At 35.8% G+C, this 18,103-nt stretch overlaps 1 protein-coding gene across 6 annotated transcripts in view; it reads right to left on the bottom strand.

The window, feature by feature from the left end:
- STXBP5 (syntaxin binding protein 5) overlaps positions 1-18,103 on the bottom strand; it is a 167,596-nt gene that overhangs the window by 128,411 nt on the left and 21,082 nt on the right. For all 6 annotated transcript variants that reach the window (XM_007086879.2, XM_042987284.1, XM_007086880.2 and 3 more), the window contains exons 3-4: positions 12,787-12,868; positions 8,904-9,004 (exon numbers count right to left, since the gene is read on the bottom strand). In XM_007086879.2, the coding sequence (XP_007086941.2) occupies positions 8,904-9,004; positions 12,787-12,868 (183 nt within the window). The remainder of the gene's footprint in view (positions 1-8,903; positions 9,005-12,786; positions 12,869-18,103) is intronic.

Here is an 18,103-nt window from a genome sequence, read left to right as displayed (position 1 = left end):
TGTGTGACTAAATACTTGGACCTTTAGTCATTAGATTTTTAGTAAAATGTTGTTCAGCCACACCTTCATGTTTTTTCTTTATGCCATACTGAGAAACAATTTTTTTTACCAACTGGATCAGGGTAAGAATTTCCTAAATCATCAAATCCTGGTTCCTTTAATAATTCTTTTTTCAATTTATTTTTCTCCTCTTGCATTTTACTATAAAGCAGCAAAAAAAAAAAAAAAAAAAAAAAAAAAATCAGGTGACACCGTGAATCCTTTCCTTGGAAATCTCATTAGGTAAATATCCAAGTTAATCACTTACACATTATGCAGGAGACACTTCTGTTAAGCTTCCCACCACCGCTAGATAACAAGGAACCACTTCATCCAGTTTCCATAAAGATGTTCCTCTCTCCCTTCTATGTCCTCATTGGCAGTAGTCTCCAAGTCTAGAGCCCTACAGCCTACTCAATGCAATTTCGACTTCTATCACATTCCTCAATTTTTTTCAACTTCTATTCACTGCCCAGTTCCAAAGCAATTTCCACATTTTTAGGTATGTGCTACAGCAGCACCTCACTTCTAGGTACCAAAATCTGTATTAGTTTTTTTTTTTTTTTTTTTTTTTATTGCTCTGTAACAAATTACCACAAAATTAATACCTAAGAAAACACTCATTTATTCTCTGTTTCTATAGGTCAGATGTCCAGGCACTGCATGACTCATAGCCTCTATTCAGACTCAGAAGGCTGAAATCCAAACATCAGCCAGGAGACACTCCTGTGTCCCCTTCTGGAGGTTCTGGGAAGAATCCGCTCTGAAGCTCTAGCAGGTTGCTAGTAGAAATCAGTCTCATGTGGTTGTAGGACTCAATATCCCTTGCACTGAATCCCTGTCATGCCCTGAACCCTGTGCCAGGAAGAATCTAGTCCTTTTTAAAGGCTCAGTTAACTAAATCCGGTTTGCCGAGAATAACTGCTCTATCATTAGGTCAATTAATTGGGACCTCAATGACATCTACAAAAAAACCTTCACCTAGAGTTAAGTAGTGTTTGTATAAATAACTAGAAGTTGGTGTGTGGACATGAGGGGGCAGAAATCTTGGGACCCATTTTAAAATTCTGTCTACCCCACATATATGTTTAGGACAGGAACTGTTGGGTTATGGAATTTGTAAATACTGCAAAAACATTTTTCTGAAGTGACTAAAACTTAACACTTCCAGCAGAATATGCAAAGTTCCGACAGTGTCTCATCCAAGCCAACGTTTTAGCCCTTCTGATGGATGTGTAGTGATAATCTGGTTGGTTTTAGTCTGCATTGTCCTGATGACTGACTTCTGTCTTAAAAGAAGTCAGTATATCTTTAAGTTGAAAGACTGAATTAGTTATTCTATCCTAGGTTTTTAACATAAACTTCTAAAATGACATTTATCCACATTATGTCATACTTATTACATGTCTGGGCTCTGATGTAAGCTATTCGAGCATTTTATTCATCTTTCTTATCCCAATACCTAGCACACAGAATGCACCCAATGTTTGCTGAACTGAACATCATTCACCTTCTAAAGTGTATTTTTTTCATTTCCAAATTTAAAGCACTGTTCCCACTCTATATTCCTCCTAGGCCAATCAATAATGGCACAGGAGCCAACCTTTTTTAGCAGTCTAAGACATAATTTGTCTGAGCCAGTATTACATGAATACAGTTAGAGGAAGAATATATGCCCCGACTGTACCAATCATTAATCTACCTAGCTTTCTTGCCCTCAACATAAAAAGTAAACTGTTTTCATTCATTATTTTGTCTTTATTATTTTTCACAAGCCTTAGGTCATTTTGCCCATTAAGAGAGATAAATTATTCCTATATTCACCTTTGATTATGTGTCCCCCTCCTTCCATACAATCTTTTTATACCTGAATACATAAGGCCCTTATGTAACTAGACCAGTCTCTTTGGATGTCTCTCCGAACTTCCTTGTCAGAATTTCTTAGTTATGGATAATTTTCTTCTAGGAAGCTATCCAACACTTCCTGACCATCTTTCCTTTTACAGTCTCAAGGTCATCAAATCACAATCATCTTCCCTCTAAATCAACACTGACAGTTTCCTTTTTTCTTTTTAAATTTTGTCTCAGGACATGGTTCTCTAATAATCCCTGAGATGACTCATCACTTCCACAGAACTCCAAGCAATTCTCTTTCCTGGATTAGAATTAGGTCCAGAATAGCAGACCCTCTGTCAGGCTTCCTAACTGCCTGCATTCCATTCCATTACTGTGTTCTAGTCCTCAATTTCATCACACAAAATCACTCTTATTTCTAATGCTTGTACACTTTTCATTAAGCTACTTAAAAGAGAAATATTTTGCCAATATGACACAATTACTACAAAAACTATAATTCTAGATTTCTAATGTGTTGCAATATTATGATTATTTTTTTTTTTCTTATTCAGTATGTGCAGTGAATTAATTCAAAATCTTTGGAAGACCTGTACAGATATTTTAAGGGCTGGTAGCTAGCCAAATATTCTTTTACAGCTATGCCCTGTTCGTGTTTATACTGAGCAAATTATAAGCCTCATGAATATGCAAAGCACAAATTTAAGTAATATTTTAATTAAGAGTATAATGGGATAAATCAGTTTTTGTTTCTACAATAATTTATTTTTTGCTACTAAGAAAATCTAATGCTACAGCAGCAGTCACTTCCTGAAGTACCTTACAGGCATCAACTCCTCCACTGAGGTCCTAGTATCTGAATAAATTACTCCATCTCTGAAATATTTTCTTTTCTTAAGGACTTTGGACACTGATGCACCATTGATAACTGTTAGGATGAAATTTGTTATTACTAATGTATTCCATAGAATATTGCATTTTCCTAACCATTAGAATGCATGCATGCTTTTTTTAGTCTCTAAACCAGTACTTGTATCTAATAACAAATGAATAGATATAAATGTGTCAGAATAAAAGAAATATATCTTAAAAGAAATACATTAATTTCAGTATTAAAGACTCAGCTATTCAGGTGTCTAACATATTTATGGAGAAAAATTCTACTCTTTGAAATTTCACTTGGGGAAATTTTTCTTGACCCCAGAGACTAAATAAAATTTATGTGAAAGTGTTTTATGGACAACACAGAATTATTAGAGATAATTATTAGAGATATAATAATTAGACAATAGAAGGTTTTAAAGAGGAAATCCCAGATCTATAATTTAGTCTTCAGTCTTAAAATGTTTCATATATTTTTAACTGCTCTAACATGGTTGAGAATACTGGTCATGTTCAAGGTGATAAAAAACTAGCAGAACAGATAGTTGTAGTTGCTTATAAATCCATGAACTCCTCCCAATTAAACTTCCTTAAAATAAATAAATAAACAAACAGAGAAGCTAAATGGAACATACTCTAATTAAAACAAAAAAACCTACCAGACAGAATTTTACTTGTCAAATTCTCATTTTCCACCAAAGCCAAAGAATCTCTCTGTTACATGTATAAAGCCATGTAGAGCCAATATCATCGGCTCTAAGGATTTTCCAATGTCAATTAGTTGTTTCTATAAAGACTGTCTAATAAGTCAAATCTCTGGTACAGCTGATGCAGATACTTCAAGTTACAAAATTATTACTTTAAGTAAATACAATACCTTTAAAAAAAAAAACAACTATATAGGTGATTTCTAAGGCACTGTTCCAAATGCTTTGTACATATTACTTATTTTATATGTATTAACTTTATAATATGCACCTTGGGGCTTTTGTGAGACAATAATTATCCATTTTACAGACCACAAAACTCATACAGTTAATAGGTGACTGAGCTATGCACTAAGATTCTACATAGGCAGTTTGGCCCAAAGTCTGAACTCTTAACCAATATGGTACAATGCTTTTCAATGATAGAGGAAATCATATCTGAAGCTAAGTAACCACGTACGGTAAGAACTAAACTTGACAATCAGCATACGTAGGTTGCTAACCAAGGAGGAGATTTATAAGTTTATGTTATCCCCCAACTCAAAATCATTTACGGGAATTGAGATACATATTTACTTACTATGAACACATGTCATTTTAACAGGCCTATCTGGGAAGCTAAGCTTGTCTTAACTTTGACCAAGATCCTAACGGCAAAGCCCAAGTCTGTCTTGTTTACCAAGGCACACTCAGCAGCTAGCATTAAGCTGGCACATAACAGGCATTCTATAATTACCTATAGAATAAATTGGGATAAGAGGAAGTTGTTTTAACATATGAGAGAAAAGAAATGATAAAGAATTACATGGATCAAAGAGGAAAAATTTCTGCAAATCATTAAACCAACACACAAAGCAATAAAGTAATCTGCCCAATTTCATATAGTTAAAACTAAGACTTGAGACTCTCAATTTCTTTTTCTTTTGGTATTTCTTTTGGTATTTTCCTCAATACCAAAAAAGTGAAATTCTATCCAAATACCCACATTACATAGTTGTACAAGATGTGAATGTACTTAACACTACTGAACTGTACACTCAAAAATGGTTGCGATAATCAATTTTACATGTATTCTAGCACAATTTCTAAGTCAAAACTGGAAAAATCCATATTATGAAAAAATATAATTTAAATCACTACATATAGTTTCCATTATATTCACAAATTTCTACTACATTAAGAAAATTTACTTACAAAAATAAAACAATATTATGATAAAAAGTTTACATTATTTAACAAATGTAATGAAATGAAATGAAAAGTTATTTAAATTAAATAAAAATTTTCATAGTTTTCTACCTTTCCTAGTCTCAAAAGTAAAAACGTAAATGGCATAAAAATGAAATGGAGTAATTTAACTATTAAGTTGGCCGAATCCACTGTGAAATAAGGAGAAAACCAACTAGGCGACTCGTTATTGTACTTTGATGTCAAGAATAAAAATAAGCACTCTGGTAGTCATTAAAAATATTCACAAGATTTCCTGCTTTTTAAAATTGTTGGTGATGAGAGTGAAATGAGAGATGGCCATGATACTTATTCCCACAGCCCATGAAATAAGAGTGCAAGAGATGTGTCATTTCCAGGCAGAAACTTTAAGAGCCAACACATGCGTCACCACAGTCTCTTTCTCCCTCCTATAGTGACTGGCAACGTTGTAAAGACCGGCTGTTCCTTAGCCAGGTTCTGGAATAGTGGTAATGAAAAGGAACAGAGTTCCAGCAAACCCACAGAGGATGTATAGTATAAGCAAAAATAAATTGTTGCTGTATTAAGTCATTAAGACTTGAGTCATTAAGATTATAGCATAACCCAGACAGACTATCCTGATGGACACAGATATAAAAACTGAATGTAAAGTAATTAAAAAAAAAAAAAAAAAAAAAAAAGGATAGATTCCTACAAATGTGGGAGATGGAAGGACTAGCAGGGCATGGCAAGATTTTGTCTCTTCCCCTACCTAGAGATAGGTGCTCTAACAGAAGGTTTCCATCCAGGTACAGATTACAGTCCTGAAAGAGAGCTCAGGCTGAGGGGTAGCTAAGTCTTGCCACCAAGGGTATGTTCTTAGAGCTGGAGGAAACCTCTACTGTGCCTTCCTCTCCCCATCTGTAGCTAAGTACGGAAGAAAGTGAGGCTCCTCCCAATTGCTACCTCTCTCCTTCCCGCCCCTTGAAGAAATCTGAACTTCAGCCTTGAGAGAATAGAAGTAGCTTCATCCATGAGACATCAAGCCCATTCCTTAACATTTTAGGTCCAATGGCTGCCATAAAAGTCTAGCTATCCTAGAGGATCTCATGCTAAGGGGATATTCAAGGAACAAGTATTGCCCTAATGAAATCCAAGGGGAAGTTGAACTTTGAACAGGACCAACTAATTTCTGCTGGTCAGGTGGGTAAAGACTATTACAAAACTCAAAACCGGGAACTCTATCAGTTTATTTCATTTGTAACTTTTAGGACCATCGCATACAACTGTGCAGAATATGCCCTGCATAATAGCACCCAACCCAGGAAGGTAGTGGTGGACTCTGTGAGGCTGCATTCACCAAGAAGACAGGTTCCTTTTTTGTACTTCACACAAAGGTGCCTTCTGTTTGTCAAGATTGTGCCTACAGGCACCTTATAGACGAACTCGCCATTCTTTACCCACTTTTACCAGAATTTCTTGGAGACCATCCCTGGAAGCACTATTGAAGAGACTTACTTCATACCTGACCATCATAGGACTGTGACTATTCTGCAACCCGTTGAACTTCAGACCTTTCTGCATGAAGATATACCATAATAACCCACAGTATATGTTTGTGATTTTGGACCACATACTGCTACATTCCTGTGTCCCGGTGAGAAATATGGACAGGCCACTGGCACTGAGGTATCACAGGCATTCTTCTGTTGGAATTCTACATCCTGGTAGCACCAGCATCCTTCCAGTGGGTAGCAGATCACAACACTACATGGACCAAATGAAATCACTGTGATGTGCTAGAGTCCAGTTTCCTAACTTTGACACTCTTGATATTTTGGACCAGATAAACTCTTTGTTATGAGGGACTGACTGCTTTGTCACTGTAAGATATTTGGCAGCATCCCTGGCCTTTATCTACTAGAAGCGAGTAGCACTGCTCACCCCTCCCTCCTCTAACTGTGACAAAACAGGTCTATAGACATTGTCCAATGCCCTCGGGGCGGGGGGGGTGGGGGGTGGGGAGTAAAATCACACCAGGAAGACAGCAACTCTGCTAGACCTATACTTCCATTTCCAGCAGGTGCTATGAGACAAGATGTGCACTAGCACTAAGATGTCTATCACTGTCTCCACCTGCTTGATGGCATCTGAAGTTGATGCAGGACTCCCCCTGCGATCCAGGTGGCAAGGAGACTAAGGAATTCTGCCTGGCAAGTTGAGCCTGGCCCTATTCCTAGCAGGTAGAAAAGAACTGAACCTTAACTGTTTGCTTTTCCTGCCCTATGTCACCCTCCCTCCTTCCATTAACTCCTCCTTCAATTCTGTCCCTCTCCTGGAAGAAGCAGAACCATGACTCCAAGTTACTAAGATGATCTATCTTCCCAAGCAAGATGTAGCCCAACAGCAAATTTTGCTACTGATCCCGGCCAACTCTGGTCTCTGAACACCACACGGTGTAAACAGGTCTTGGTGTTGGCTAAAGAAGTCTGAACTGCTATATTCTCACCAGCCTTTTTAGCTTGCCTACTTTGGAGGGCCACCGCGGGCAAAAACCCAGACTTACAAATTGACCTATTTATATAACCTGAACAGATCAACATTTATCAAAGCAGGAATGGTCTGATCCTTGGATATGCACTGGGCAGTCTGATGCCTGGCTTTCACAGAAAACAGGGCCTAAAGACACTAACCTCACTGCATTTAGATACTACATAGACCCAGATTTCTTAACTTTGGCACATATACATATATATTCACATCTGCTCCTGCTTATGAGTGCGCGCACACACACACACACACATTTTTATATATACATCAAAAAATATATCTCATAAGCAATGGGGGGGCTATATTTTTTACTCTTATTTCATGCTGAAGTATGTTCTAGATGAATTAAAGATTTAGCACAAAAATGTAACTTTAAGAGCATTATAAGAAAATATGGGAGGGGCTCCTGGGTGGCTCAGTCAGTTAAGCATCCAACTCTTGATTTTGGCTCATGTCATGATTTCACAGTTCATGGAATTGAGCCCCAAGTTGGCTCTGCACTGACAGCATGGAGCCTGCTTGGGATTCTGTCTCTCCCTTTCCCCCACTCACACGTGTTCTCTCTATTCCTCTCAAACTAAATAAATTTTACAAATTAAAAAAAAATAAAATATGGGAGAATGTTTAATCAAATTAGGATGGAAAAGGTCTAATATACAGTAGAATATTACTGGGCCATAAAAAGGAATGAAATCTTGCCACTTGCAACGACATGGATGGATCTAGAAGGTATAATACTAAGTGAAATGAGTCAGAGAAAGACAAATACCATATGATTTCACTCACATGTTAAATTTGAGAAACAAAACAAATGAACAAAAGACCAAAAAAACAGACTCTTAACTATAGAGAACTGATGGTTACCAGAGGGGAGGTGGGTGAGGGAATGGGTAAAGTAAGTGAAAGAGGATTAAGAGTACACTTATGATGAGTACTGAACAATGTACGTAAGTGTTGAATCACCATATTGTACACTGAAAACTAACATAACACTGTGTATTCATTATACCGGAATTAAGAAAGTAAAAAACAAGGTCTTACTAATCATAGCACAAAGCTCACAAGTCATATACGAGATTTCTGTGACCAAACTGTTATACTTCTACGAATTTACCTCACAGATAGACTTGAATAAATGGATGAAGACATATATGTAACATAACATCACAACATAGCAGAGGAAACAAACAGCAGACCGAAAAGGATATAAATGTCCATTGATGAAGAGACTGACTAAATTAGGGTACTTCCATACAATGGAATATCATGCTGTTGTGAAAATAACAAAGGAAGGCTGGCCTGTGTCCAATAGTTAACAATCAGATATATTATTGAGTGAACACAAATTATAGAAGGAATATATAATGCCTTCCCTTTTATGCAAAAAAAAAAAAAAAAAAAAAAAAAAAAAGGAGCTATATACAGAGATTTTTGCCTACATGCACAGACTAAGTATTTCTAGAAGGACACAAAACAAATTTATGTGGTGTCTCTGGAGAGGGAAATGGGTCTGGAAAGGAAGGAAACTTGCTTTTTATTGTATATCCTTTGAAGTTTTTGAATTATTTTTTAGATTGTGCATAAAGTCTATCACAAAAAAATAAAATCAAAGAATAAAATTCAAAGAAAACTTTTCAAAATAGAATAACAAATATCATATATAGGATAACAAAGAATTCTTACCTTTCTCTGCAAAATTTAAGTGAATGTAAAATGGCAGGTCTCTTTTGACGTAAATTCCATAAATGTAAGGTGTCATCAGCCAAGGCACTCACGAGAGCTCCCTTAAAAATAAAATGTAATACATTTTACACAGAATATATTTTGCAAACACTAAAGCTACTAAAGAGCTGCCAAAAAAAATCTTCCCAGACTTCAAAACTTTCTGCCAATAGGTTTAGTTTAGAGAAATATTTGCCTCACCCAAATTCTAAACAGCAGGTGTAAAACGGTGTGTTACATGTATATGTATGTGTAAGAAATGTTTTAACCTCAGTGAAGTATAATTTCGTATCTTATACACTACAAGCATACTAGAATCTAGTTGGATATGAAGGTTGATAACTAGCTATATAAAATTAGAGGTCAGACTATTTGGGTGGCTTGACCACTACCGTACATCTTCCTTGGGTAAAAGAAAAATACAATATGAAGGAACCTTCATATTTTATTCGGCTTAAGACAAATTCTTCTGAATGTACTATGCCTAGATCCTAATTCTACTACTAGAATGATACAGAAAATAAAGATACCATTTAGCACACTCTAACTTCAATATTTAAAGGGTTGAACAATCAACCAATTTAGAAAGTTAAAATATCTGATAGTATTAAATCCTGTTAACCATGGAGAAGATAATCTCTGGTCCTAGGTGAGAATCACACAGGAAGCTCAGTCTCACCCGTGACCTGACAAACCAGAATTTTCAGAGCCAGGACCTCTGTGTATTTATAAAAGTCTTCAGAGGTGATTCTGATGTGTGAACAGGATTAAGAATCTCTGGACTGAGGCTGATTTATTAAGACATGCGCATGTTTTCCTCAAAAGAGTCAGATACTTTTCATCTCTACTGACAGAATAAATTTTAAAAAATGTAATATGAAGAATTTATGTTAATTTCAAAAAGGATTTGCAGTTCTAATCATTTAGGTTATTATGAGAAATTTTAAAATCTCCTTTTTTAACTTAAGAGTTTCTCATTTATCAGAGAGGATTAAAATAGCTCTAAAGGCAAAATTTACATTAAATCATCTCTCCAAGGCCTTTCCCCTTTCGCAATTCTATGGAGGCTACTCTATTGTGTAATTCCTACTGCTACATGACTACCAGTAAGCAGAAATAAAGTCCACATACTCTCCCTTTCACTAGAAAGCATCGTCTTATCTAATATCACTTTGAAGCAGGGATGCCTAGTGGCTCAGCTGGGTGAGTACTCGACTCTTGATTTCAGCTCAGATCATGATCCCAGGGTAGTAGGATCAAGCCCTGTGTCAGATACCACACTGGGCACGGAACTGCTCAGGATTCTCTCTCTTTCCCTCTGTTCCTCTCTCCCACTCACGCTTTCTCCCTCTCTCCCTAAAAAAAAAAAAAAAAAAAAAAAAAGATAAACAAAAATATATAAAAAATACATCACTTTGAAGCAGTGAAACTCAAAGGATTCAGAGTATCAAAGATCTGTACTCTTCATTCTTATTTCCACCATAGTTTCACAGCATGTCAACTTCTCTCTCATGATGTACACACCGTTTTGAAATCTCAAGAAGAGATGTAGAGCCAAAATGGCAATAACAGCTTGACTACCTCCTCTGATGGCTCCTTTACCTATATATATGGTTTACTAAAAACAAAAGCAAATGCCTACTCTCAATGATCAGATTTCCATTATCTAACCTCATTTAAATATTCATATTTTGAAAAGCATTTTTAAAACAGTAACATCACCTTCAAGTACTCAAAAAGTAACATTCGAGCATGTAAAATAAAAAGTCACATCCAAGAACTCTATGATGACTCCTATTAAAAAGAACCCTGTAATACAAATGACAACATAAACTACTTAAGATTTCTAAAATTTAGGTGTATAGGTAATCTGCAATATGTTATTTACATTGGTTCATGTACAGCTTCTTTTTTTAATGTTTATTTTGAGAGAGAGAGAAAGCAAGTGAGCAGGGGAGGGGCAGAGAGAGAGGGAGAGAGAGAATCTCAAGCAGGCTTTGTGCTGTCTGCACAGAGCCTGACACAGGTCTCAAACTCACAGTGAGATCATGACCTGAGCCGAAATTAAGACACTAAACTGAGCCACCCAGGTGCCCTGGTTCATGTACAGCCTTAAGAAATAATCTCAACACAAGTATAAAGATGGAGAACAGGTTAATGGTTGCCAGGGATTAGGGACTGAGAGCAGGAAGGGGCACAATTACAAAAGGGTAGCCTTAGGGAATTTCTTTATGATGATGAAACTGATCTGTATCTTGTTCAAGGTGGTCATTACACAAATCTATATGTGTCATAAAACTGCACAGAACCACACACACACACACACACATGAGTGCATGTAGAAACCTGGTGGTGAAATCTAAATAAGGTCTATAGTCTAGCTAATGGTAGTATATGGACGTTATTTTGCTGGTTTGAGATCTTACTACTGTTATACATAATGTTACTATTGGGGGAAGCTGGGTGGAGTACACACAGGACCTCTTTATTTTGAAACTAACTGCTAATAGAATTATTTCATAACAAAAGTGTTTTAAAAACAGGAAACTAATCTTGAGTCCTCCTAACAGGGTTCCACAACTTTCTATATTATGATTTCTTTTGTACTTTAACATTTTACAATACCTATTACACAATTCTACACAGAACAATGAAGTTTTTAAATTACACTTCTGACCCTGAAAAGCCTAAACAATTGCATATTAATATTCTGATATAAATAAAAACATTTAACATAAGGTTAGAGGTATCAAGTATTGTTTTTTTCCACTCCTATATATTTAAGAATTTATTCCACGGAACCTAAGGACATGAGGGCAAAAAGAACGTCCACAGACTATCACCACATCTGAAGATAGAAGAGACTTTTCTGGAGTAATTTCTTATGACCAGTTTTTCCTGCCCATCACTGCATACAATAAACATCATTCTCAGTGTTGCTCATATTTTTAATTTTTTAACTTTTTATTATTCTTTTTTAAATTCCAGTTAGTTAACATACAGTGTTATATTAGTTTTAGGTGTACAACATAGTGATTCAACACTCCCATACCTCACCTGGTGCTCATCAGGACAAGTGCGCTCCTTAATGCCCATCACCTGTCCCCCATCCCTACACACCCTTCTCCCCTCTGATAACCATCACTTTGTTCTCTATAATTAAGAGTCTGTTTCTTGATTTGTCTCTTTCTATTCCTTTTGCTCATTTGTTTCTTAACTTCCACATATGAGTGAAATCATATGTTACTTCTCTTTCTCTGACTTATTTCACTTAGCATTATACTCTCCAGCTCCATGTCATGGCAAAAACTTTTTTTAAAACCTGCAAGCATGCTGTCTACACTGCTGATAAAATAGTATTTGTTTCCTGAGCTCCTTCCTAACTTTATACTCCATCAAAAAGAAAGGCATCATCAATTACTTGAACCAGTAAGTGACAAAACAAGAATTTTGGACAATAACCAGTTTCTAATGGATTTTCGTTTCCTGGTTATATTTCAAACAATTTATTAGAGAAGTACATTTTGTCGTTTATAATAAACTCAATCTCTAAAACCAGTTTTTTAATACAGATTTTAACGTTACATAACTTTCAATATCCATGAAATAAAACTTAAATGTAGCACCTTATTCCATTCTATTTGCAACACTGTCTTGAGAAACATCTTACATTATTTATGTAACTTCCCATGATGATGCCATAAAGTGAACTGCCATTAGCTCTGATCTTTAAGAAATTCACTTTTGTACAAATATTTAAATACGAATGCATGCAAGAAATCTGAAAGACCAGATGTGCCCCTATTTCATACATAAGTAGGACAGATTAAAGCAATTCACTAACCTCATTAATCAGGAACTGAAGCTGGATTACTGCAGCTCCACTGTCATGTTGACAATAACATTCTACTCCTGGACGACCAAAGCTGTGATTAATTTCATTAAGGAGTCTATAGTATGCGTGGGCTTTTTATAGCAATTGCTAAGTTATATAATAGACCAACATTCCAATGACCTGATATTCAATTCAGGCTTTTTACTGAGATTGAGATTCAGAGTTACATTTATTACACATCAATCAAATCAGCTAGCTTCTGCTCATAATCAGAAGTCTCAGAGATTATAGGTCTAGAAGAAATAAGTAGCTGTTCTTTCTAGAAAACAAAAGAACTATCAAAAACAACAATATACAGAACACAAAATATATTTAATACACTTTACTCTGGCTCAGGTATTTTGTTTTTCTTTCCCTTAAAATAAAAAGAGAAAAGATAGTTGATCTGCAGAACATCCAATTTTGCCCAAGACAGCAAACAAATCTGAAAAGCAGAGACATGTCATTTTAGAATAATGCTTTTGGAGCCAATCTTTTTAGTGGCATTGTTCACACCTATAGTGTTATTTTTCAATAGTGTAAGTTAATATAACCACGTAACTATGTTTGCAATTGTGGCATGTTATATTACCAATGAACATATCAATCTTTTACAACAGGCTTGAATACAAAATATGCAAACTTCTATTAATTTCCCCATGATAATAAAAATAAACACACATTTTCTGTGTCAGGCATTATACTAAACATGTCATGTATATTAACTCATTTAATCGTCATAATCTATGAAGAATATATAGTTTCTCCCCTATGAACAATAAGAAACTGAAGCACAGAGGAATCAAGTAACTTGTAAGTCACACGACTAGAAAGCAGCAGAGGAGCGATCTGAATAAGCATTCTGGCTCCAGAGTCTATACTCTTAATACTAAGGTATGCTAACAACAAAACAAAAATCCAAACACTTCTACAACTTACTATGTGCCAGACATTGTTACATGCTTTTTATTTTCATAAACTTGAAATAAGAAATTAGCCATTTTAACATGCTGCTAATCTACTTTTCACTAGTTAATAAATATTAACTGAAAATAAAAATTTATATCTAAAACTAAGATATGATGGGATTTAATAAAATTGTTAGTAAATATTAACTGAAAATAAAAATTTACATCTAAAACCAAGATATGATGGGATTTAATATAACTGTAGCTCTCTTTATACAATGCCATTATTCAGGTATATAGACTATTTCCTATATTCTATTAATACATGCCCCCTAGGGTTCTTAAGTAAAAATAATCACACTAAAAGTTAAATTCTTATTTTCTGTGCACCTTTTCCTTCTGAGTTCTAGAAGTTTTTCTAGGAGATATTTATTTTCCAGGGATTTTGTTCATTTTATTACCAGCAATTAATTGCTCTAATATTTCATAAACTAATAGACTAATCATGCATGTTTAGCTTATACTACCCTACTCTTTAAACATCTTTAAACTTTTACCATCACCATCATCGTCATCAGTATTAACAGTACTATTTTCACTACAGCAATTGCCCAAAAGCATCTACAGGAAGCTAGATTTCGATGGCTCTACTGGCACGGTACCAAATCACACCTGTTTGGCCGAAGAAAGAAATACCTACATCTCTGTTCATCCATTTTTTTTGTCAGGATGACAGCACAGACTCTGCCTTTTTAGCTAGCAGAGTGAGTCTAATTCTAATCCATCCAGCTAAATTAGTCTTGCTGGCACCAATCAGCATATTCTAAAATTCTCATTTTACATGGAGTAAAACTTCTCTTATTATCAGATGAGAAGTTAATGAAAAATGTGAGCTATTATGAAAAATCATACAAATTCTATTTACCTATCATATTTTTCAGAAATCATATATAATTTTGCATGTCTTGTGATATTATCCAAACACTTCTAAATATTTTTTTAAGTGTTTAATGTTTCCTTGTTTTTGAGAGACAGGGTGTGAGCAGGAGAGGGGCAGAGAGAGAGGGAGACACAGAATCCAAAGCAGGCTCCAGGCTCTAAGCTGTCAGCACAGAGCCCGACGCAGGGCTCGAACTCACAAACCGCGAGATCATGACCTGAGCTGAAGTCAGACACTCAACTGACTGAGCCACCCAGGCGCCCCTAAAGTATTCTTTAACTGAATACTAGAGTTCAGAATTGTTTTTCTTAAATAAAACATAGCTATAACTACCCCGGTATAGGATTTGTGGTTTAATATTTTAAATGGAACTTTAAAGATACTGGCAATGCATTCTAAGTGTAGCATTCACACAGAATCTATTTCTTTTCTGATCATTTACTGTTATACATACAGCATCAGAGAAATTTTAGGTGACTGACCTTCATGAAGTCCAACCCTCTGGGGCGCCTGGGTGACTCAGTTGGTTAAACAGCAGACTCTTGACTTTGGCTCAGGTCATGATGTCACGGTCTGTGGGATTGAGCCCCATGCCAGGCTCTGCACTGACAGCACGGAGTCAGCTTCAGATACTCTTTCTCTCTCTCTCTCTCTCTCTCTCTCTCTCTCTCTGCCCCTCCCCTGCTCATGTTCTCTCTCTCTCTCAAATAAATAAACTTAAAAAAAAAAACCCTCCATTTTGTATTCACATTTCATCAGTTTATATATTCTTAAAGTGAACTAATTACTTGATTATAACATCAAATATAACAGGCACAAACAGATGTGGGAATACACAGAACCGATTCTTGGTTAAGTAAAGTATAAGCAAACAGCTCTGCTAATTAGGGCCCAATGGTTTGAAAACTTTAGCATGTTGTGAGCATCAATCAATATTTTATTCATAGAGACTGGAAAGTATCTGTAAGTCCAGGAAGTCGGTTATATGGAGGTCAAGAAAGGTTTGTTCTTACTCTATGTATGGCCAGAAAAACTGCACTTTTTTATGACATTAATATTAATATAGTCACAGCTAAGATGATAAATATACTTTAATAAACAAGAAGCACTTACTATCTACTAAGTTTTAGGCTCTGTATCTTAAATACATAACTGTACTTAATCTTCACGGTAACTCTGAAAGGTAGTTATTATCCATATTTTACAAATGATAATTCTGAGGCTCAGATAAGTGCTTTTTCTCAAGGTTACTACCGATTTCTTTCTTTTTTCCTTTGGATAAGGTAGTACTATGCTGCAGCCAGCCCTGAAGGATCCTGATACTATAAAAGTCCCATGTGTTGGGGAAAAAATCCTAAGTCATTACTCCATTGTAACAAAAAGCTTAAAATAAAATTTTAAGGAATGGAAATTACTTACATATAATCAAAAAATATTAGTTTGAAAGACTGTAAGTTCCAAAGCAAGTAGTTCTCAATCCAGGCAGTGTGTCAGAATCACAGCTCTACTGCAAATTTACTAAACCCAAATTGCCTGAGAAGTAGCCTAATGAGGTATCCTTTTTTGTTTTGTTGTTGTTGACGTGCCACAGGAACATCTGAGGCACAGTGAGAATTAAGACACCTACTTTCAAGTCGGCTCATATGCCGGCTCCACCAGTACTTGCTGTGACCTGACAATTACTACAACGCTCCACTTTCTTATCTACAAGATGCAGATACCTATCTAGCCTAGCTTGCAGAACTATGATGAGAATTACAACCACTGAGAGTGTACTTCCCAAATGGTAGCCATTATCATTATTTAACTGGTATATTCACTACTTTAACAAGAATTCAAGATACCCTACAGTTGACATATCATAATGTAAGAAAAAAACAACTTTGACTATATTAGATTCCTAATATAGTTATACCTATAATTATAATGGTGTCTGCTCCTTTCTATATGCAGCAATCAATTATAAGACAAAGGCAAACTGCAAGGCTACAGTGAGTGAGTATTTCTTGCTGTCAATATAGCTTACCTTATAATTCTGAACTCCAGTGTACTCTTTTTAAAATGGTCCGATCTTCCTATAATGGATACCTTTAGTCTCTTTTTTTTGTTGTTTTGTTTTTTTGTTTGTTTTTACTGCTCGCCTATCAAGAGCTAGGGTATCTACCTAATCCTACTGTCATCTTTGTCTCTGGAGTAAACCAACTAATTTATATGGCCCATGACACAGGCCATAAACTGCGTGCACAACTACTTATGGGTTTTGTCCAAACAAGCACCATCATAACTCCTGAATAAGAGCTGCAGAAGACAAGACTAAAACAGGTTGAAATCAAAGTATTTGAATTTAGGTATGAACCTCTAAGTAAGCAACAGGGAGAAAAGAAATAATGAAAAAAAAAAAAACAAAAACAAAACATGATGAAACTAGCAATTACTGAAGAATAATCAAAAAGAGGTAATTGGAAAGATAAACAGAAAAAAAGACCAAAGCCAGTTAAACCTTCTATAACATTATATAATCAAATTCAAATTCAAAATAAACATTCATTCAATTGTCTAAATGGGTTTTTTTGTTTTGTGTTTTGGAACAGGAGGAAGAAAGGAGGAATTAGGGAGCCTTTAAGTACATCATCACAGTAATTAACATTTATTAAACACTTAATATGTATCAAGTACTATATATGTATTAGCTTACAAGAGTACCTCTACTATAGGCTCTGTTGTTTACAAAAGAGGAAACTGAGATACAACAAGGTTACTTAAGGCCATCCAGCTACTTAATAAAGAAGCTGGGTTTGAACCCTGGCAATCTAAATCCAGTACCCACACACACATATATGCATACAAATATTTATATATAAATCACCAAGGCTTAATTCACCAAAAAAGAGCCAATTTTCACATATTAAAAGAGGACTTTATCTCCATTTTGACCTTAATCAGTACTTTCTGTTAAGTTCTTCTTTCCAGCTTATCTTCTAACTCAAGCAAAGGACCCACTGGGCAAAGCATCCCATGATGGAACCAAAACTACCCCTCAAGCAACAGGGACTGCCCCAACACCAGCAAGAGCTCACACAATTGACCCTGAGACAATGATCAACCTGACCTTTACTGCCCACCTGCGTGTACCCACTGAGGTTTGTCCCACATTTTCCTGAAGTATTTTAAGCACACTGAAGACAGTCTGAGACTCCAGCCTGCTGTATTCCCTGTGGTAGCCTCACGGAAATAAATTCCTTTCCTGTTTCACCACCGCTCGTCTCTCTGCTTTGATTTTGTCAGAAGAGAGTGGTCGGACCTGGTCTGTCTGGGACTCCCAACAGCCAGGTGCTCTTGTATCCATGGGCCTTGGTTAGAATGTAAATGTCACTTCCCGACTTGCTTTCACTCATTTTAAAACCAGAGAATGAAAACAGAAGAAACATCTACAATATTT

The sequence above is a fragment of the Panthera tigris genome, chromosome B2 (assembly GCF_018350195.1).
Source record: "Panthera tigris isolate Pti1 chromosome B2, P.tigris_Pti1_mat1.1, whole genome shotgun sequence".
NCBI classification, from domain to species: domain Eukaryota; kingdom Metazoa; phylum Chordata; class Mammalia; order Carnivora; family Felidae; genus Panthera; species Panthera tigris.
This window is presented reverse-complemented; position numbering and strand designations above follow the sequence as displayed.